Genomic DNA, 15,453 nt, shown 5'->3' with positions numbered 1-15,453 from the left:
GGGCAAATATTCCAGTGTCTTGGGTTCGAGCATCTTAAAAGATGCTACACGACAGCCTTTTGGCTGACTCCAGCGATGATCTGGTGTGCCAGGCTGATCACGACTACCAACAAAATACCACCCTGGAAGGTCACCGCAACAAAGTCACCTTGGGGAAACAGTGGTCTCCAACTTGGGCTCTACCACTGTGCAGTTGTCTCGCGCAACTCCGAAAGTGAAGATGTTGTTCCTCGCCCTCATCTTGGCAGTATCAGCCGTAGCAGCCATCGCGAGCCAAAGCAAGACGGCGACCAACAACACGACCATCGACAATGGCCCCTTCCCAACCGACCTCAATGGTTCCAACTTCACATACCCCCACCCCTTCCAACTCTTCCATTTCGGCTCTCAGGGTCTGCCCCTAGAGATGGCCTTCATCGACCTTCCCCCCATCGTCGCCCCTACCGCAACCACCAAGCCACAACACGTCCGTCACACCCGCACAAAGCCCAATCCCAAGCCCAAAATCGCCCTCTTGCTCCACGGCAAAAACTTTTGCTCCATCACCTGGTCCACCACCGCCGCGACCCTCCAAAAGGCCGGGTACCGCGTCATCATCCCCGACCAAATCGGCTTCTGCAAGTCCTCCAAGCCCGGCACCCTCTACCAGTACTCCCTCCACCAACTAACCCTCAACACCTACTCCCTCTTGTCAGCCCTGGACCTGACAGACCCCAGCAACAATGGCATAACAGTGGTAGGCCACTCCCTGGGCGGCATGCTAGCCACCCGCTTCTCCCTTCTCTACCCAGACCTAGTCTCCAGCCTTGTTCTCGTCAATCCCATCGGGCTAGAGCCGTACCTCGAACTCGGGGTACCATACCCTGATCTTTCTATCACTCTCAAGACGGAACAGACGTCAAACTACATGTCAATAAAGGGGTACGAGCAGAGCACCTACTACCTCGGGGCTTGGGCGCCCGAGTACAATGTGTGGGCGATGATGTTGGCTCAGATCTACGCTGGCACTGAAGCCCAAAACTTTGTCGAGGGTCAGGCGAGGGTGGTGGACATGGTGCTGACCCAGCCGGTCTTTTACGAGTTCCCTCGTGTCCGATCAAAGACACTGTTGATGGTTGGGACCAAGGACACAACGGCCATCGGGAAACAGTGGTCGCCTCCTGATGTGAAGGAGAAGTTGGGAAGGTATGAGCTTATTGGAAAGGAAACAGCCAACAGGATACCCAATTGCACGCTGGTCGAGTTTGAAGACCTGGGACACGCGCCACAGATCCAGGCACCTGATCGGTTCCATGCCGCCTTGCTCCAGTGGTTGAGGACGTGATCGATGGACGGACGAATGTAAATAAATCGAGATGGGTCGGTGTTGAAGTGACAAACACAATGAAACGACGAAAAAGCATATAACACAGCATCAACTGCAGCATATCAGTAGAAAAAAAAATGTATAAAGAACCCGAGTATCCCCGAAAAGATGCGCCGTCCCGCAAATGGAATCGAGAACTGATTCTGAATTGACCTGTATCATGCAGTTGTGGTATGACTCCCTAGCACGCCTCACCAGAAATGCAAAGCCTTCCCGATCCAGCCCAAGCCTTTTATGGCCTTTTGTGTCACGGATTCCTGTCCTCCGCCGTCTTCGGGGGGGAGGGGGATCCGCAAGTTCCCAGGTTCCAGAATCTTGTGTTCGTCGAAATTCCGCAATGCCCAAAATCAACTTCGCCCAAATAAACCCTTTACATGACAACACCAGAGTTGCTGGCAATACGGGGCCAGAGCTCGGCAGCCTCCTTACCGACGGGGCCGGTGATGGCAGAGCCCTTCATCTCACCCTTGGGGTTGACGATCTATGGCACTGTTAGCCTCTCTCCTTTCAAGTCCTCCACTCAGCCCTGTGTTATGGATCGGGGATACGTACGACACCAGCGTTGTCCTCGAAATAGAGGAAGACACCATCGAAGCGCTTCCAGGGCTTGGCCTGGCGGACGATGACGGCGGGGTGAACTTTCTTGCGGAGCTCGGGCTTTCCCTTCTTGACGGTGGCCATGACCATGTCACCAACACCACCAGCGGGCAGTCTGTTGAGACGGGCACCGATACCCTTGACGGAGATGATGTAAAGGTTGCGAGCACCAGAGTTGTCGGCGCAGTTCATGATGGCACCACTATTTCCCTGTCAGCGCCCATATTCCTTCTTTCGTTCCGTTCGGCATTTGCGATCGCGTTGGAGAAACGTCGGTCGAAGTCGTCGGTTCAGGATATCGAACATACACGGGAAGACCGAGGGTCATCTTAAGCTTGCCACCAGGGGCACCGCGGCTGGTTGCACTGTCAGCCAAGATCTTTGAACGAAGTGATTTTGCTCTTGCTTGAAGCCATCATATCATCTCGAATCGCAGCCGCCGATCGCCAAAGTTGTTGTCCTGCACATCATTCCCCAGCTCTTTTTCGCAAGCTGCTTGCCAACTTCCCCCCACAACTTTCCCCTCCTCCCAGCAAGTTCCAGATCCAACTTTGGCGGCGAGGCATGCGATTCCAGGGATTCGTGGGCGAAAATTACACAAATGGCGATGGCGAGGACAGTACTCACGATAGTTTGGCCATTGCGAAGGTCTGGTTGCGGAAATGCGACTTGTCGTTGGGGAGTCGAGATTTCGAGGACACAAGGCGGGACTGGAATTAGACAGGCCTTTCGCGATAATTTTTGGTGTGGACCGAAAACCCTACCGATTTGTGAGCCCGTCACGTGTTTTTTTTGGGTGGATAAACCGATAGGACCCCTAACCCTGGCACTCGTCTGCTCTGCTTGGCAGGTGAAGTGGGGCCATCTGCAATGCCCCGCAGCTGCCCTTTGCAGCACTCACGCTCAACATTGATTCCACACAGTCGAGATGCCAGTGAATCGGCTCTTATTCACCAAGTGAAGGGCAAGCTGCCTATGGTCAAGCTTCTTTATATCTAGGTGATTCTCTCTTCTAGGGGCTTAATCGTGACTCTTACCGTAGTCCTACATTTCCCGAGATAAGCGACCGTTCAATGCAGCCATCAGTCGCATGTTGCCAGACTTCCAACAACCCTCATCTCACCCTTTGCCTCTCTTGTAGCTCCCTCCTTTTCCACAAATTTGAGCGGTCGATACACGGGCTTCCACATTTGCTCCTTGATCCACTCGTCAAGATCGTCCTCATTCTCTGGAATACCCTGTTCTGTTGCAACACCCTCCTCCAGAGCTGCCTGAATCACCTTGCGGGCCACTCTTGCACTGGCATCCCTCACGACCTCAACACCGGGCAACAATGGCGCAATATCGTCCTTCAGAGCCGGGCTCAGCTCTGCCACCCCTCCCACCGCTGCGACCAGCATTTTGTCTGTAACAAGCCGAGCGCGACACAGGACAGACCCGAGACCAATGCCTGGAAACACGACACTGTTGTTGCACTCGGCAACCTCGATCTCAACCTCTTGTCCGTCTTGACCCCATGGTCCTTTAATAGGTTTGAACGGGCTTCCAGTTGCTACCAGAGCTTTTCCGTCTGTCCATTTTAGCAAATTAGCAGGGATAGCTTCGTGTAGGCGCGTCGGATTCGACAACGGAAGGATGATGGGGCGCTCGACATGTGAGGCCATCTCGCGCACGATCTCCTCCGTAAACGCTTTGGGGACTGTGGATGTTCCGATCAGCGCGTTTGGCTTGACTTCTCTGACCACGGCCAACAGATCTCTGTCCTTTCCACTCCACTCATCTTCAGACCTTGCAAAGGGCTTCTGAGTCTTTGACAGTGATTCCACTCCGGTAGTCAGTAGCCCTTGTTTGTCAATCAGCCTGGTAGTGTCAGCACCTCCTCCATTGCATGCATAAAACGGGTATTCAGGGTCAACGAACCAGATCTGCTTTGCTGCGTCTTCCTTACTGATGCCTCGTTCTGTAGCGATGGCGTCACGGACCTGATCAGCGATGCCAACGCCCGCCGTTCCAGCGCCGAATACCACCATGCGAAGATCTTCTAGGTTCTGCTTCGTGACATGCAGACCGGAAAGGATGGCGGCAAGTGTTACACAGCCGGTACCTTGGACGTCATCGTTGAAGCAAGGAATCTCCGGGCGGTACTTTTCGAGTAGTCTCCGTGCTGTCGCCCGTCAGACCAATGCCATCAATATGACAAGGCAAACTCACCATTGTCAAACCCAAAATCTTCAAAATGGATGTAAGCCTTCGGATACAGCTCCCGTGCCGACTTGACAAATGTATCAACAAAGTCGTCATAACGCTTGCCCGTCACTCGCTTGTGCCGGAGTCCAAGATACAATGGGTCATCCAGCAGATCCTGGTTGTTCGTCCCGCAATCCAGGACCACGGGTAGGACACGGTTAGGATGGACACCAGCACAGAGTGTCGTGAGTGCAAGCTTTGCGATTGAGATCAGAATGCCACCGCAACCCTGATCCCCAATTCCCAGAATCTCCTCCCCGTCCGTGACGACAATGTAGTCAATGTCATCTGGGGTGCCCCAAAGCGAAAGATCATGGTGAACACGGTCGGCATCGTTGATGTTGAGAAACACTCCGTCTGGACGCCGAAAAATACGCGAGTAGTTCTGGATGGCGTCACCTTCTGTGGGCGTGTATACTACGCTGAACATCTCGGGCAGGTGATCGTGGAGCAGCTGCATGCATGTCTCAGTTATCTGCATGTCTTTTGCGACTGCTGGTATATCTCACCCTAAAGTAGAGCACCTCATTTTGTTCCTTCATCGAGGTCAAAAATGTGTTCTTGGAAAGATCATCAGGATGCGCGCTGTACTGTTCATACGCCCGTTGGACCTGCTGCTCCAGCGTTTGGATGCTTGGGGGCAGGAGCCCAGCAAGTTCAAAGTCTCGACGCTCTTCGTGGGTGAAGGCTGAGCCCTTGTTGAAGTATGGATGGGTGAGTAGGACGGTGCCCTTGAGCGCGCATTCTAGCGGCCCGCTTGTTGACAAGGGAAGACTCTCAAATTTGGACGACGGCTTGCCTTGGGATCCCATTGTGGGTGGATGCTGATGGGATGAACAATTTGCGAGATACGGAGCTACAGACAGCCTAGTAGCCACAGTTGTCTTTTTTACGAGTACTCAGTGGTGAGAAGAGAGCGGTTGCTCAGTGCATGGCATCGCCAGTTGACGATGACGTAGTTGGCCAAATGGTGCTGGCTAATCTCGTTCCACCAGCAAAGCACCCCGCAACGGCGCAAATCACAACACCGATGGACCACGCCTACAGAGTCGAAAAGCGCTGGAAGAGACTCTCACACTCAGCCATTCACGATGAGATAGGATCAAGTCAAGAATGTCGGGTCGCTTGGAGCCTCCTCTCTGTAAAAGTCCGATAAACGGCAGAGACGCGGACTATGATGGCCCATGAGGGTTCTATTCTTGCAGCAGAGATCATCACCCGCGACAGACCCGAGAGCCTGCCGCCAGTGACCCGTCCAACATGGCACAGCCCCTTCAAAGACCCGAGTACAAGACGTACTGAGAAGCGAAGGCCTCCCCAGAGGGAGATCTCACTGGTAAGAAATCCGGAGAGATCTTGAGCGGCTGGGAACGGTTGCTGCATGGGCAAAAGAATGTGAGAAAAAATATCCTACCTGTGAGATACTTCCGTTGCTGCAAAATATTGTCTCTGCTCATTGTTTTAATCGGCAAGACAGCAGCGCGGAGTGTGACACGAGCAGCATTGCGTGCGTACATACGACAGCAAATAACTCGGTGGTTTGTTTGATGTAAAAATTCTGGAGACGCGAAAAATTTTTGTCTGGTTTTGGAGGTTCGTGGGGTCTTGGGCACGGGCCATCCCGGCTCTCCGGGTCCGAACACGCAGCTGGCGTCGGCCCGACCTGGCTAATAGGCTTAACACCAGGCTTTCGACGGCACCGGAGTTCACCAGCGTCTGTCGTTATTCCTGGCTTCATGGACCAAGTTCTTGCAGTGGCCGAGTCACCGATTCACGCATTACGTGAACGTGTCAATATCCCGGAGCACAAATTGCAGAGAAAGTCTGCGAGGAGTCTTCCCATTCATGGCTTAGGCCCGACTTCTCTTCCTTCACTGCCATGTCCGGTGAGATCTGTCATACATAACATTCACGCCGTCAATATCATCACTTCTGAACACTATACGCAGCTACACTATACCCAGGTTGTGCAGCAAGAGCGGGATAAGTGATTGTCGGTCCACTGAACTCTTGTGGGGGGTTTGGATGTGCTGTACCATCCATGTGGACATGTTCCGGTCCATGGTGTTGCGGCCGGGGCCACAATGCTTCCTCGCTGTGGGTCAAATCGTCGAGGGTTTGGTGCTCCCAAAGCCTGACTTCTGTTGTGACAATGATATCGGTCGCGTTGGCGTTCGACTTGAGGCCTCTATCTCGGGACCAGTTGCCTCGATGTCGAAGCTTCAGGGTGTCTTGCTGCTTGGTGTGCTTGATGTGGGAGTAAATACTGCGGAAAGACGCGGCGCAGGCGACCAAGATGGCTGCTCTTCAGCATAACGTACCCAATGTCATCTCGAGGGAGTTGCACAGAATCATCTATGATACGTCGGGAGAGGTTCCAGAATAGCCTGCCTCGGCGCGGACGATGGCCACGACAACCATGGCGATGGTCAAGCAGCAGATGCCCATCAGCAACAGCTTCTTTTTCCATGGAATAGAGACCCGCCAGACGATATTGCCCGATACGATGACGACTAGATATCGGACATGTCAGTTGACTGTCTGGCAAAACGGCGGGACATGGAATTGACTGAGGAGGTCTGTCGAGATATCCGTTGCCAAGTGGAAGCGAGAGGTAAAGTACTGCCGGTTGAATTTTGCTTCGCCGATGCACTTTTGTGCAATGTCGATACCACTGGCTGTTAGACAGTCATCTGTTGTCAGCCCGACCGTCACGCAGTAGGCCGCCACGATGCAGACAAGTACCGTCCACCAGAGGTAGCGCTGGAGAGGAGCGTGTCTGCCCAGAAGGTAGAAGAATACCATAAAGGCAATCTTGACCAGCCATAGCGAGGTCCAGGTGAGCCAGTAGGTTGCGAGGATGGCATGGAGAAGAGTGCCGGCGTTGTTGAAGAGCTCGACGATGGCGGCTGGGTTTGTAGGGGTCGTGTTCCAACCCTGGGCGACGACATAGAGAGTGCGTGCTAAGACGGCCCAGAGAATTGTAGAGCCTAGATAGAAAACGAAGGAGGCGACGGAGGAGTTTGATGCGGAAAGCAAGACGAAGAAGGATGGTGACGAGCGACAGGCATGTGCCGGACCAGATGAATCCCTAGAGGCGGTTGAGGAGTCGTTCATGGCGCTGGGGAGCTTATTTTGGGGGACACTTACCATCAAGGTGTTGTAGGGGATGGAAGGGGCCACCATATTTCCCACCACATCCCGGCCATGGATGGCGGAGGGCTCCATTGTGAGAGCGTGAGGAGGATCCAAACGTCAACAAGACCAGCACAGAAGTCAGGAGGATATGGCATCCAGTTCCGGCTATGGGTGTTTTAATAGAGGTGATCAAGTAATTCGGCCCGCTCTTTCGCAGCGCCCATGGCACTGTTCAATGCCAACCTTTCCCAACATCATCCCGCATTGCTGAGATACGGTAGGTACGGTAGGGTGGTGGATTACTTGGATATTCGCGGCACAGTGCAACAGAATTACTGCGGCGTGTGTTTTTTGAAGCCCCCAGCCTGGTGATCGGCGTTGTGGTGATCCGGGAGGTGCCGTGTTGGCGCATTATCGGCAGTGCCTGTGGTACCTATACTACATTGGTTACGGCGTGTAGGGTAGTGATGGCTCACCGACGCAAGCCACTGATTGGTTCGTTTTCAGCTCCTGTTGCCTGTCTGACGGCTGAGCGTCGATGCAATTGGCCCCAAACCATCCGAGCAAACCACCTACAATCTAGGACGCCCAGAGTACCTAAGGAGCTTCTTTGGTTCTGTTTCCAGCCCTATAAATGTACATTGCCGCCCCCAAGCCCAGATGACCAACCCGTATACGCCCCTTTCAAACCCAGCATAAGTGTGTCCTCCTTCCTATAATGGATCTTTCTCTGTCGTGCATGCAGACAGCCAAAAGGACAAATTTCGCAGAGCAGGCTTGTCTGACTTTGGGGGCCATACAAAAGCACGAGGTAAATAAGACTTGGGTGTTACCGCTTGGAGAGTGATTTTGTTGGTCTGCCTGTTGCCCGACTTCTTCACGCCTTATTAAGGTCAACATCTTTCTCAATGACTATTTTGTATAAAATGTTTTGTTTTGTGGACGTGTCCGCTACTCGAAGGGAAATGGTATTGTTTACACCCCTATCGACCCCTTTTGTGGATCCCGTGGCGAATGTGGAGAATGGCATTTCATAGCAACCAACTCCTTTCAGTCTTTGTTATTGGCTGCTCGTGACGTCGCTGTAAATGCATCCAGTGAGCACGTCTTGCGCTAACCCTTTCAATTGAAATGCTACGCTGATAAAGCCCAAAGAATATTGAGCTCGTGCCAAACCCACCCCAACGCCAAGTTTAGCCGTGTAAAACCCTGAATCCCAAGAAGCGACCCCCTTTCCCTTCTTTGCCGCAGTGGGGCTTTGCCATCTTTCCTTTTCCATTTTCTTTTATTTTGCCATTCCTTTTCCTTGTCCCATTCCCATATCCATATACGCATCCGATTCCCAACCCAGCCAATTCCCACCCCGTCCGATTCCCAACCCATCCGATTCCCAACCCATCCGATTCCCTATCCTTTCGATTCCCAGCCCAACCATATCTCCCCTAGCTCTCGCCAAGCATCTTATAAAACCTTCTCATAGAATCCTCATGGTTCTGCTGCTCGAGCTCCTCTTTCAACAACGGGTTGCTCTCAGGTGTTCTGGGCTTGTTAGGGGGAGCGGCTTCTTCTTGTTTTGGAGGGGTACTGACACTTTTGTTCTTCTCTTTGGAAACTCTTCTACCGCCTGGCGGGCGGGTCGGCGTCTGTGCCGGCGAGCGGGTCGAGTCCGAACCCGAGCTCTTCTTGCTATCCGTGGCGGCGGGATCTTCTCCGGGGGTGGTGCTTTCGAGGTCTGACTTCGGGGTGAAACCTGAAGTTGAGTTTCTTGGCTGCGGGACGGGGGAGAATTCTTCGATCGGCTTTTCGGCCTGAGTTGGGGGGAAAAAGCCCTTGGCGGCGGCGGGCTGTCCTCCCTTTTTCGCAGAGGGAGGCACAAAGTGTTGTGTACCAATAGTGGGAATGTTCAAATTCGCGATAAGTGAGTCGGTGTCCCCAGTACTCTTCTTAGTATCCGGTGGGAAGCTGTCCTTGAAATTGTCGGGAACGATCGGACGTGGAGTGGACTCGTTACTCCCGGAGCCGTCAGCACCTGTCCTGCCAGGACCAAAGCCGTCGTCACTGGTCCCGCCGACAGTAGACCTACTGAAGCGCACTCCCCTCACCCCATTTAAAAAGAATGGTCTCTCGATGCTTTCAGGATTTTCTGTAGGTGGTGAGGCTCTGCCACCCCCTGTGTGGTGCCGACTTGCCACCTTGAAGGTTTTGGCAGCTGCTGGAGTGAGTGCGGGCGACGTGGCGGTCAGGCCGGCGATACGGATGAGCTCTCCGTGCCTCTGCTCCAATCGGAGCATCTGGCCGCGAAGACGGATCAAGGCTTCCTGATTTCTCGTCTCGTTGTCGTTCATCGTTTCATATTGCTTCTCGATGGAGTCGGCCTCCGCAATCAGTCTTTGCACCTCATTGAAGACAATATCTTGTTGACCAAGAATCCTAACTTGGGCATCACGGGACTTCTCCATGTGACTGCCTACAATCTTGAGATTGTCAAGCAGACCGACCTGGCTCCCACCAAAGATCGTTTGGCTCTTGTGAAGCCGGGCCGTACTTCCCAGGTTTGATATCCAAGCGGTGCCGCTGCGCAGACCTTCCTTCTCTTGCGCAAGACTGCTAGTCATACTACTGACGGACATGCTACGCTGCAGTCGCGCGGCCACTGCCGCCGGTCCAGCTGTGGCTCCCGCTTCTGTCCCGGCTGGGTTGGCCTGGGTTTTGATGGCTCCGAGGTTGCGCCCAGTCCAGGCGTGGTCCCAAAACGTCCACAGCGCCCAGAGCTTGATGAGGCTGTGGTAATAGGCAAAAGCGACATAGAATGGGAAAGTCCACCAGTCATTGGGGTGACGCTTGTAGTACTCAAAGACCTTGACAAACTTGACAAAAAGTATCCAAATAACCAAGGCCCATATGCCTTGACTGGTGGCTTGCTTGCTCCAGTTGTAGAGGGCAACGAGGGCGGCATCGGTAAACAAAGCAAAGTTTGTGAAGGAGGTGAGGTAGACGGCATAGACGCAGTAGGGCTGAAATGCCCAAACGCTGCCATCAGTGAAGAGAGAGCAAGGGTTTGACCTCCAGGTGGTGCGGGCCCAGCGCGTGCACTGCCCCAGGAACTTCTTGTGGACGGGATCGGCCACGCCAACAGTTGTCTCAATTTCGGCGTCGTCGGTGTATTGGAACTTGATGCGCCAGCCCTTGCGCACGGCAAATCTGGTGTTGTAGTTGTCATCGTCCGGGTTGAGAGGCCCACAGAGCCCAAAGAAGAATCGCTCGTCGACGTAGCCGGCCAGGTACTCGGGGTCCTGGACGATACGGGTGCGCAGAGCACAGGTACGCGCAGAAATGACAAAGGCGCCCCCGTCCCAGTAGTTGGCCGATCTGACCTCGAAGTTGTGGCGGTAAAGATAGGTCGCCCCCAGCATGTTCCAGAAACGCCGCCAAACCGACAGGTTCGGCAACCGGCGGACTCTCTTGTTTGTTCCCACCAAGCCAATCTCTGGATCCTCAAACGGCGCTAGGAGCGCCTTGAGGAAATCCTTCTTCCAGAAGACGTGGTCGTCGAGCATGACGGTGATGGCGGTTGAGACCAGCGGCACCGCCACAGCAACTTGAGCTCTCTTGCTGGCAATCAGGGCACGGTCCACGATGAAATTGGTCTTGGGATAAAGCTTGATGTACTTCTCGACTGCCTTCTCTGTCTTGACAAGCAGCTCGTCACCGGCCGTGATGACAATGATCTGAGCAGGCTCGTTTTGGGCGCAGGTGCTGATGCATTCCTGAAAGTCAACGCCTGTAGGGTCGATGGTGGGCAGGATGACCGTGACATGTCGGTTGGGGGTGTACGTGGGGTTCTTGGGAACGGGGGCTGGCTTATACAGAACCCAACCAATGCAGTTGAGAATGAAACGGACGTAGCGCCAGGTTGCCAGTACAATGAACCAGTATAGCCAGTAGTCGTATTCCGAGTACAAGGTCGCAAACTGGTGAACACCATAGCCACAGAGGGCCAAGATGAAGGCGTTGAAAAGCCCCCTCAGTACCTTGTTTGATCTAAGCCTTGATGGGACGTACGGCTCATCCTGGACAAGCTCAGGGGGGGGAGGCACAGGAGGGTTGATCACAAGTGTGTCCCGTGTCCTCGCAGTTGGTCGTCGAGGAGTGGACATCTTGGTGGTTGGCTTTAGTCAATGTTATGTTGTCTTATTCCTTGAGGCCACACTGGACCATCTTCTGCTGCTGGAACGGTGGCAGCAGTCGAGGAAAGGTGTCGAGATAGACCCCTTGCAATCCATGACCTCAAAACGGTCCCAACCAATGTTATAGGACTCGGCATCTTCTTGTCTTCACTTGAGATAAAGAGAAAGAAGAACAGAGCTTATTGTTCTCGAGCAGAAGTGGCCAAAAGAGCGGGACAGAAGAGCGTCCCTGACACCACTCCTCATATCTGGTTGCTCCCCCATTGTTTCAAAGGTAGCTACTGGGTGAATTGACTTTATATTTTGAAAGAACCGAGTGGATTCCTCCAATTCTCCCATTCTGACAGTGTTTTCCACTGCCTTCACTCGTACTGGTTCAGAGTGAGGACACCATGCTCCAATATGCACTCGTGTAAACCTATTCACCACCACCGGGTGTTGTCACTAGCAAAAAAAAACACAAGGTTTCCGTTTTGGTCTGCAGAGTCGGTGCTTCATTGTTGGTGGTAGGTGAGGTGATTATCAAAGAATGGACCGTCGCTTTGTTGGCTCACTGGATGCGGGAGTCGAGTCCAACTACAGACGGACCTAAACACTCTTTGTCATCACAACGCTTAAAGGCGGAATGTAATCAAAGAGGGTTTGATGACCTTTCTATCGAGGTTTCACAAATCAACTCCTAACATGCCTGTTGCGTCGAATGCTGGTTTTCTGGCGGACGTGGTGATGTGTACGGGGCAGAAGGCTGTGTCGGGTTCTGTGGTTAGACAGTAACGGCCTACGGTGTGTCTGAGCTCTTTGTCATTACCGGCATGGAACGCTCTCTACAGGATGTTCGGACCAAATGCTGGATCAGAAGGGCATTGTGTTACTCAATCAGGTCCAAATTCGGATTCAATATGTTTGTGGTTATTTCGAGATGCACTTGATCCTTTTTAATGCAGAACACGGGATTACGATCATGTATAGATCTTGCAGTTATCGTATAACGGTGCTTGACAACTCTGCCCTAGGTAGGTATCTACCTATTTCAGCAAATTTATAATGCTCTTGATGAACTTTGCAGGCATTTACATTTCCTCAATAGCCAACAACACTATGCATAAATCACTACGATCTCTGTGGGTATTCAAGACCTCAGTGATCGAGTATCTTGAACAGACTATATGCATGATTGTGGCGTCAAATTTGGAATAATATGTGTGTCATGTTCGTGTGGCCAGTTCGTCTTACGAAGTCTTATTCTATCCCATCTCTACATGTAGCAGCCGGCAAAAACTGTACTTATCATAAACCACACGGCCTTCCGGAAGAAAGGAAGAAAGAGAAAAGAACATGCAAACCCCGAAAACGTGACAGCCTAAAACTTTTGTCCCAACCCACGCTTCCCACAACCCTCGAGGCACAAAATCACAGTCATCCCTCACACCTGCGCCCCGGTTACTTGTTTCTGCTCCCGCCGGGCAAGCCTCGCTATCCTCTCAGCTCTCCAGACCTCGCCATGATTCCACTGTAGACACATCAAAGGCGTGAGAGCAATTGTTACGATAGCAAAGATCAGAAACGCGGCCTCGACCCCAATCTTGTCAATGATAAACTGCACCCCTGCCACTCCCACAGCGCCCAACGAGCACCGAACGAGATTGTTGACAGCGGTGGCGCTGGCGCTGGCCCCGGGATACAAGTCCACCATCAGTGCACTGTTTTGGGTAAAGATGGCCGTTGCTGTGATTGCAATGACGAACTGCAAAACCAATGGTAGGGCTATACCCGGTCTCGAGGCTAGCAACGGGGAAGAAAGCGAGTAGCCATACCCCGCAACGGCAAACACGAACAAGACGATGAGATACCAGAAGGACCGAAGTCGAGCACGGGAAAGTGGAAGGTCCGACAAATGCTTTCTGTTGAGAGGAGTCTCGAGCGGGATCCCGTTGGAAGCACGGTACGCTGACTCGACGTGCCGATAATCGCGATCAAGAATCTTGCCAGCAAAGTATGATCCGCTGACACAAGCCGCGCCGTTCGGTAAGAATATGAGGCCCACTTTCAAATTGGAGAGTCGATACCGAGGCTGAAACAGGGCGGTTGTCGACGAAGTCACCACACTCCAAATCGTGTACACAAAAGCCCCAAACAATAGCGTGACAAACACGTCCTTTTCAAAAAGGAACCGCAGTGGCGATAATATCGAGCCCAGAGTAAACTTGGGCGTCAAATTCGTGATGTTGCCCTCCTCACTGGATACTGCATCTGGACGCTTCCAGTGTTTGCTGATATGGCGAGTGACAACTGGACGATGGATGCCGCGCAGTGGGATAGTGCCATTTCCAGCAATGTGACGAAGGGTTTCCGGGAGGAAGAGCACAATAATCACGAGACTTATGAAACCAAGGACGACAAGAAACCAAAAGATGGCGTGAAATCCAAAGAACTCGGTGATAATGCCGCCAATCACTGGCCCAATTGACTGGCCGAGCATTCGAACTATGCACAAGGATCAAAGTTAGAAAGGACAAGGATAGAAACCCGCGATGCAAGACTCACTTCCTCCAAAACTACCCATATATCCGCCGCGTTCCTTTGCTGTTGTGATATCGCCAATCACTCCAGCACCTGTTTCTGGTTATTAGCGTGGAATTCAGGGGTAAAAAAGGGGCTGGGTCTTGGCAAAACACACCAACGGAGATGGTCGCGGCACTGCCAGCAGCTTGGATTGCTCGAAAAGCCATCAATGAGGCAAAGTCGTTGCTGAATGCCAACCCGAGGTTTGCGATGAGGTACACGCCAAAAGTGCAGATAAAGGTGATTCTGCGTCCACGCGTGTCGCTCAAAGGTCCCCAAAAAGAAGGCGCCACCCCCTGAACTGCCATGTACACAGTCACAGTGAGCGATATCATGGCGATTTCGGTTTGTACGTGCTATACTTCATGATCAGAAACGGAACAAGAATATTCAAGGAGAGAACCCACTGAAGATATGGCACCCAGCGCAGGGAAGTAAATATTGCTTGAAAGTGGAGAGAACAGCCCGGCAAATGATACTATCCATACCATAAGCCGCTTCTCCCGCCTCGAAAATGCGTGGTATAACTCCTGCTGTGAATCCGTCTTCTCTGAGACCGGCTCGTCGCAACCTGCCTCTGACAGAGCAATTTCGACGGCTTGACTGGCTGAATAATCCACGCTCTTCTTTTCTTGAGTGTTGCCAATTGGTGAGTTATGCGAGGCTCCATAGGCAGGCGGAATGGTGACTCTTGTATTTGTCTTAATTTTTCGCGTGGACTCGTTCGAGGCTCGTAAAGTAGGGACTTGTTCGGTTTGTAACCTGGTGGCTTTCGACGTGTCGGCACTTACCGCTCTCCCAAGCTCTTTTCGGCTATCGGAATCGGAAGGAATGGCACTCGGGGGTCTTTTGGGACTGGGCGGAGCTTCCATATCCTAGATACCTCTCGGGATCCCCTGCTCCTGTTGATGCTGTAATGAAGTGCAGCACTCGGTAAGTAGAGAACAGTAAATTAGTAGTTTTCGAGAGCTGGTAGGTTGAATCGAATAGAAGTGTGTCTGCCTTGCTTGATATCCAGTACCCAGTCGAAGTGCTCAACTTGACGGATAGGACACGCTTCTAGATGAAGCGGGAGCACGAGAAGACGGTGGCTGGCTCAACAACCGTGCTTTTTTGTCTGTCAACGTAGAGGTTTCCTGTGCGACAGTTCACGGCCGAAAGCACTCGCTCCATGAGGATCCTTCAAACCAGCCGTATCATTCGACATGGACGCTAACGACCAAGCTTGGATCCAAAATGTCACCCTTGAGGGATGGGCCACTGGCAGTCTAGAGGCTACCTCCCGAGGGGTACATCAGATGCCGAGAATGAAGCGGAAGGGCCTGCTGCGCAGCTAAGCATGGATTAACAGACGTG

General features: G+C 52.6%; 7 protein-coding genes across 7 annotated transcripts; 1 reads left to right on the top strand and 6 right to left on the bottom strand.

Moving 5' to 3' along the window:
• Window positions 1-220: 220 nt before the first annotated feature.
• Window positions 221-1,324, top strand: QC763_100600 (uncharacterized protein; the record flags this gene model as incomplete). Its single annotated transcript, XM_062906605.1, has 1 exon — window positions 221-1,324. The coding sequence occupies one exon, from the start codon at window positions 221-223 to the stop codon at window positions 1,322-1,324; it is 1,104 nt and encodes a 367-aa protein (XP_062769435.1).
• A 211-nt stretch (window positions 1,325-1,535) lies between these two features.
• Window positions 1,536-2,838, bottom strand: RPL23A (60S ribosomal protein L23A). The gene is made up of 5 exons (XM_062906606.1): window positions 2,786-2,838; window positions 2,591-2,723; window positions 2,272-2,319; window positions 1,919-2,165; window positions 1,536-1,847 (listed from the first exon to the last, which is right to left on the bottom strand). Exons 2-5 carry the CDS (start codon window positions 2,602-2,604, stop codon window positions 1,737-1,739), a joined length of 420 nt encoding a protein of 139 aa, XP_062769434.1. The 5' UTR covers window positions 2,605-2,723; window positions 2,786-2,838; the 3' UTR covers window positions 1,536-1,736.
• A 76-nt stretch (window positions 2,839-2,914) lies between these two features.
• MAE1 (NAD-dependent malic enzyme, mitochondrial) lies at window positions 2,915-5,760 on the bottom strand. The gene is made up of 4 exons (XM_062906607.1): window positions 4,720-5,760; window positions 4,175-4,664; window positions 3,884-4,127; window positions 2,915-3,823 (listed from the first exon to the last, which is right to left on the bottom strand). Exons 1-4 carry the CDS (start codon window positions 5,020-5,022, stop codon window positions 3,046-3,048), a joined length of 1,815 nt encoding a protein of 604 aa, XP_062769433.1. The 5' UTR covers window positions 5,023-5,760; the 3' UTR covers window positions 2,915-3,045.
• A 376-nt stretch (window positions 5,761-6,136) lies between these two features.
• QC763_0000490 (uncharacterized protein) lies at window positions 6,137-6,565 on the bottom strand (the record flags this gene model as incomplete). Its single annotated transcript, XM_062905027.1, has 2 exons — window positions 6,137-6,510; window positions 6,532-6,565. 2 exons carry the CDS (start codon window positions 6,563-6,565, stop codon window positions 6,137-6,139), a joined length of 408 nt encoding a protein of 135 aa, XP_062769432.1.
• Window positions 6,566-7,438, bottom strand: QC763_0000480 (uncharacterized protein; the record flags this gene model as incomplete). Its single annotated transcript, XM_062905026.1, has 2 exons — window positions 6,566-6,723; window positions 6,781-7,438. 2 exons carry the CDS (start codon window positions 7,436-7,438, stop codon window positions 6,566-6,568), a joined length of 816 nt encoding a protein of 271 aa, XP_062769431.1.
• Window positions 7,439-8,790: 1,352 nt separating this feature from the next.
• QC763_100620 (uncharacterized protein) lies at window positions 8,791-11,505 on the bottom strand (the record flags this gene model as incomplete). The annotated part of the gene is made up of 1 exon (XM_062906608.1): window positions 8,791-11,505. One exon carries the CDS (start codon window positions 11,503-11,505, stop codon window positions 8,791-8,793), a length of 2,715 nt encoding a protein of 904 aa, XP_062769430.1.
• Window positions 11,506-12,958: 1,453 nt separating this feature from the next.
• Window positions 12,959-15,115, bottom strand: QC763_100630 (uncharacterized protein; the record flags this gene model as incomplete). Its single annotated transcript, XM_062906609.1, has 4 exons — window positions 14,505-15,115; window positions 14,213-14,453; window positions 14,080-14,148; window positions 12,959-14,019 (listed from the first exon to the last, which is right to left on the bottom strand). The coding sequence occupies exons 1-4, from the start codon at window positions 14,967-14,969 to the stop codon at window positions 12,959-12,961; spliced, it is 1,836 nt and encodes a 611-aa protein (XP_062769429.1). The 5' UTR covers window positions 14,970-15,115.
• Between the last annotated feature and the right edge of the window lie 338 nt (window positions 15,116-15,453).

This window comes from Podospora pseudopauciseta, chromosome 1 (genome assembly GCF_035222475.1).
Source record: "Podospora pseudopauciseta strain CBS 411.78 chromosome 1, whole genome shotgun sequence".
NCBI classification, from domain to species: Eukaryota; Fungi; Ascomycota; class Sordariomycetes; order Sordariales; family Podosporaceae; genus Podospora; species Podospora pseudopauciseta.
Note: the sequence above shows the minus strand (reverse complement) of the source record. Positions and strands in the feature narration are given on the sequence as shown.

Bases quoted from the DNA above. Each gene is read 5' to 3' on its own strand.
- RPL23A (XM_062906606.1), bottom strand. The intron at 2,166-2,271 runs GTATGTTCGATA...ACAGGGAAATAG, and splicing joins ATGACCCTCGGTCTTCCCGT to TGGTGCCATCATGAACTGCG. The intron at 1,848-1,918 runs GTACGTATCCCC...ACAGTGCCATAG, and splicing joins TCGAGGACAACGCTGGTGTC to ATCGTCAACCCCAAGGGTGA.
- MAE1 (XM_062906607.1), bottom strand. From the start codon at position 5,022: ATGGGATCCCAAGGCAAGCCGTCGTCCAAATTTGAGAGTCTTCCCTTG. The intron at 4,128-4,174 runs GTGAGTTTGCCT...GACGGGCGACAG, and splicing joins AGATTTTGGGTTTGACAATG to CACGGAGACTACTCGAAAAG. The intron at 3,824-3,883 runs GTTCGTTGACCC...TGACACTACCAG, and splicing joins GACGCAGCAAAGCAGATCTG to GCTGATTGACAAACAAGGGC.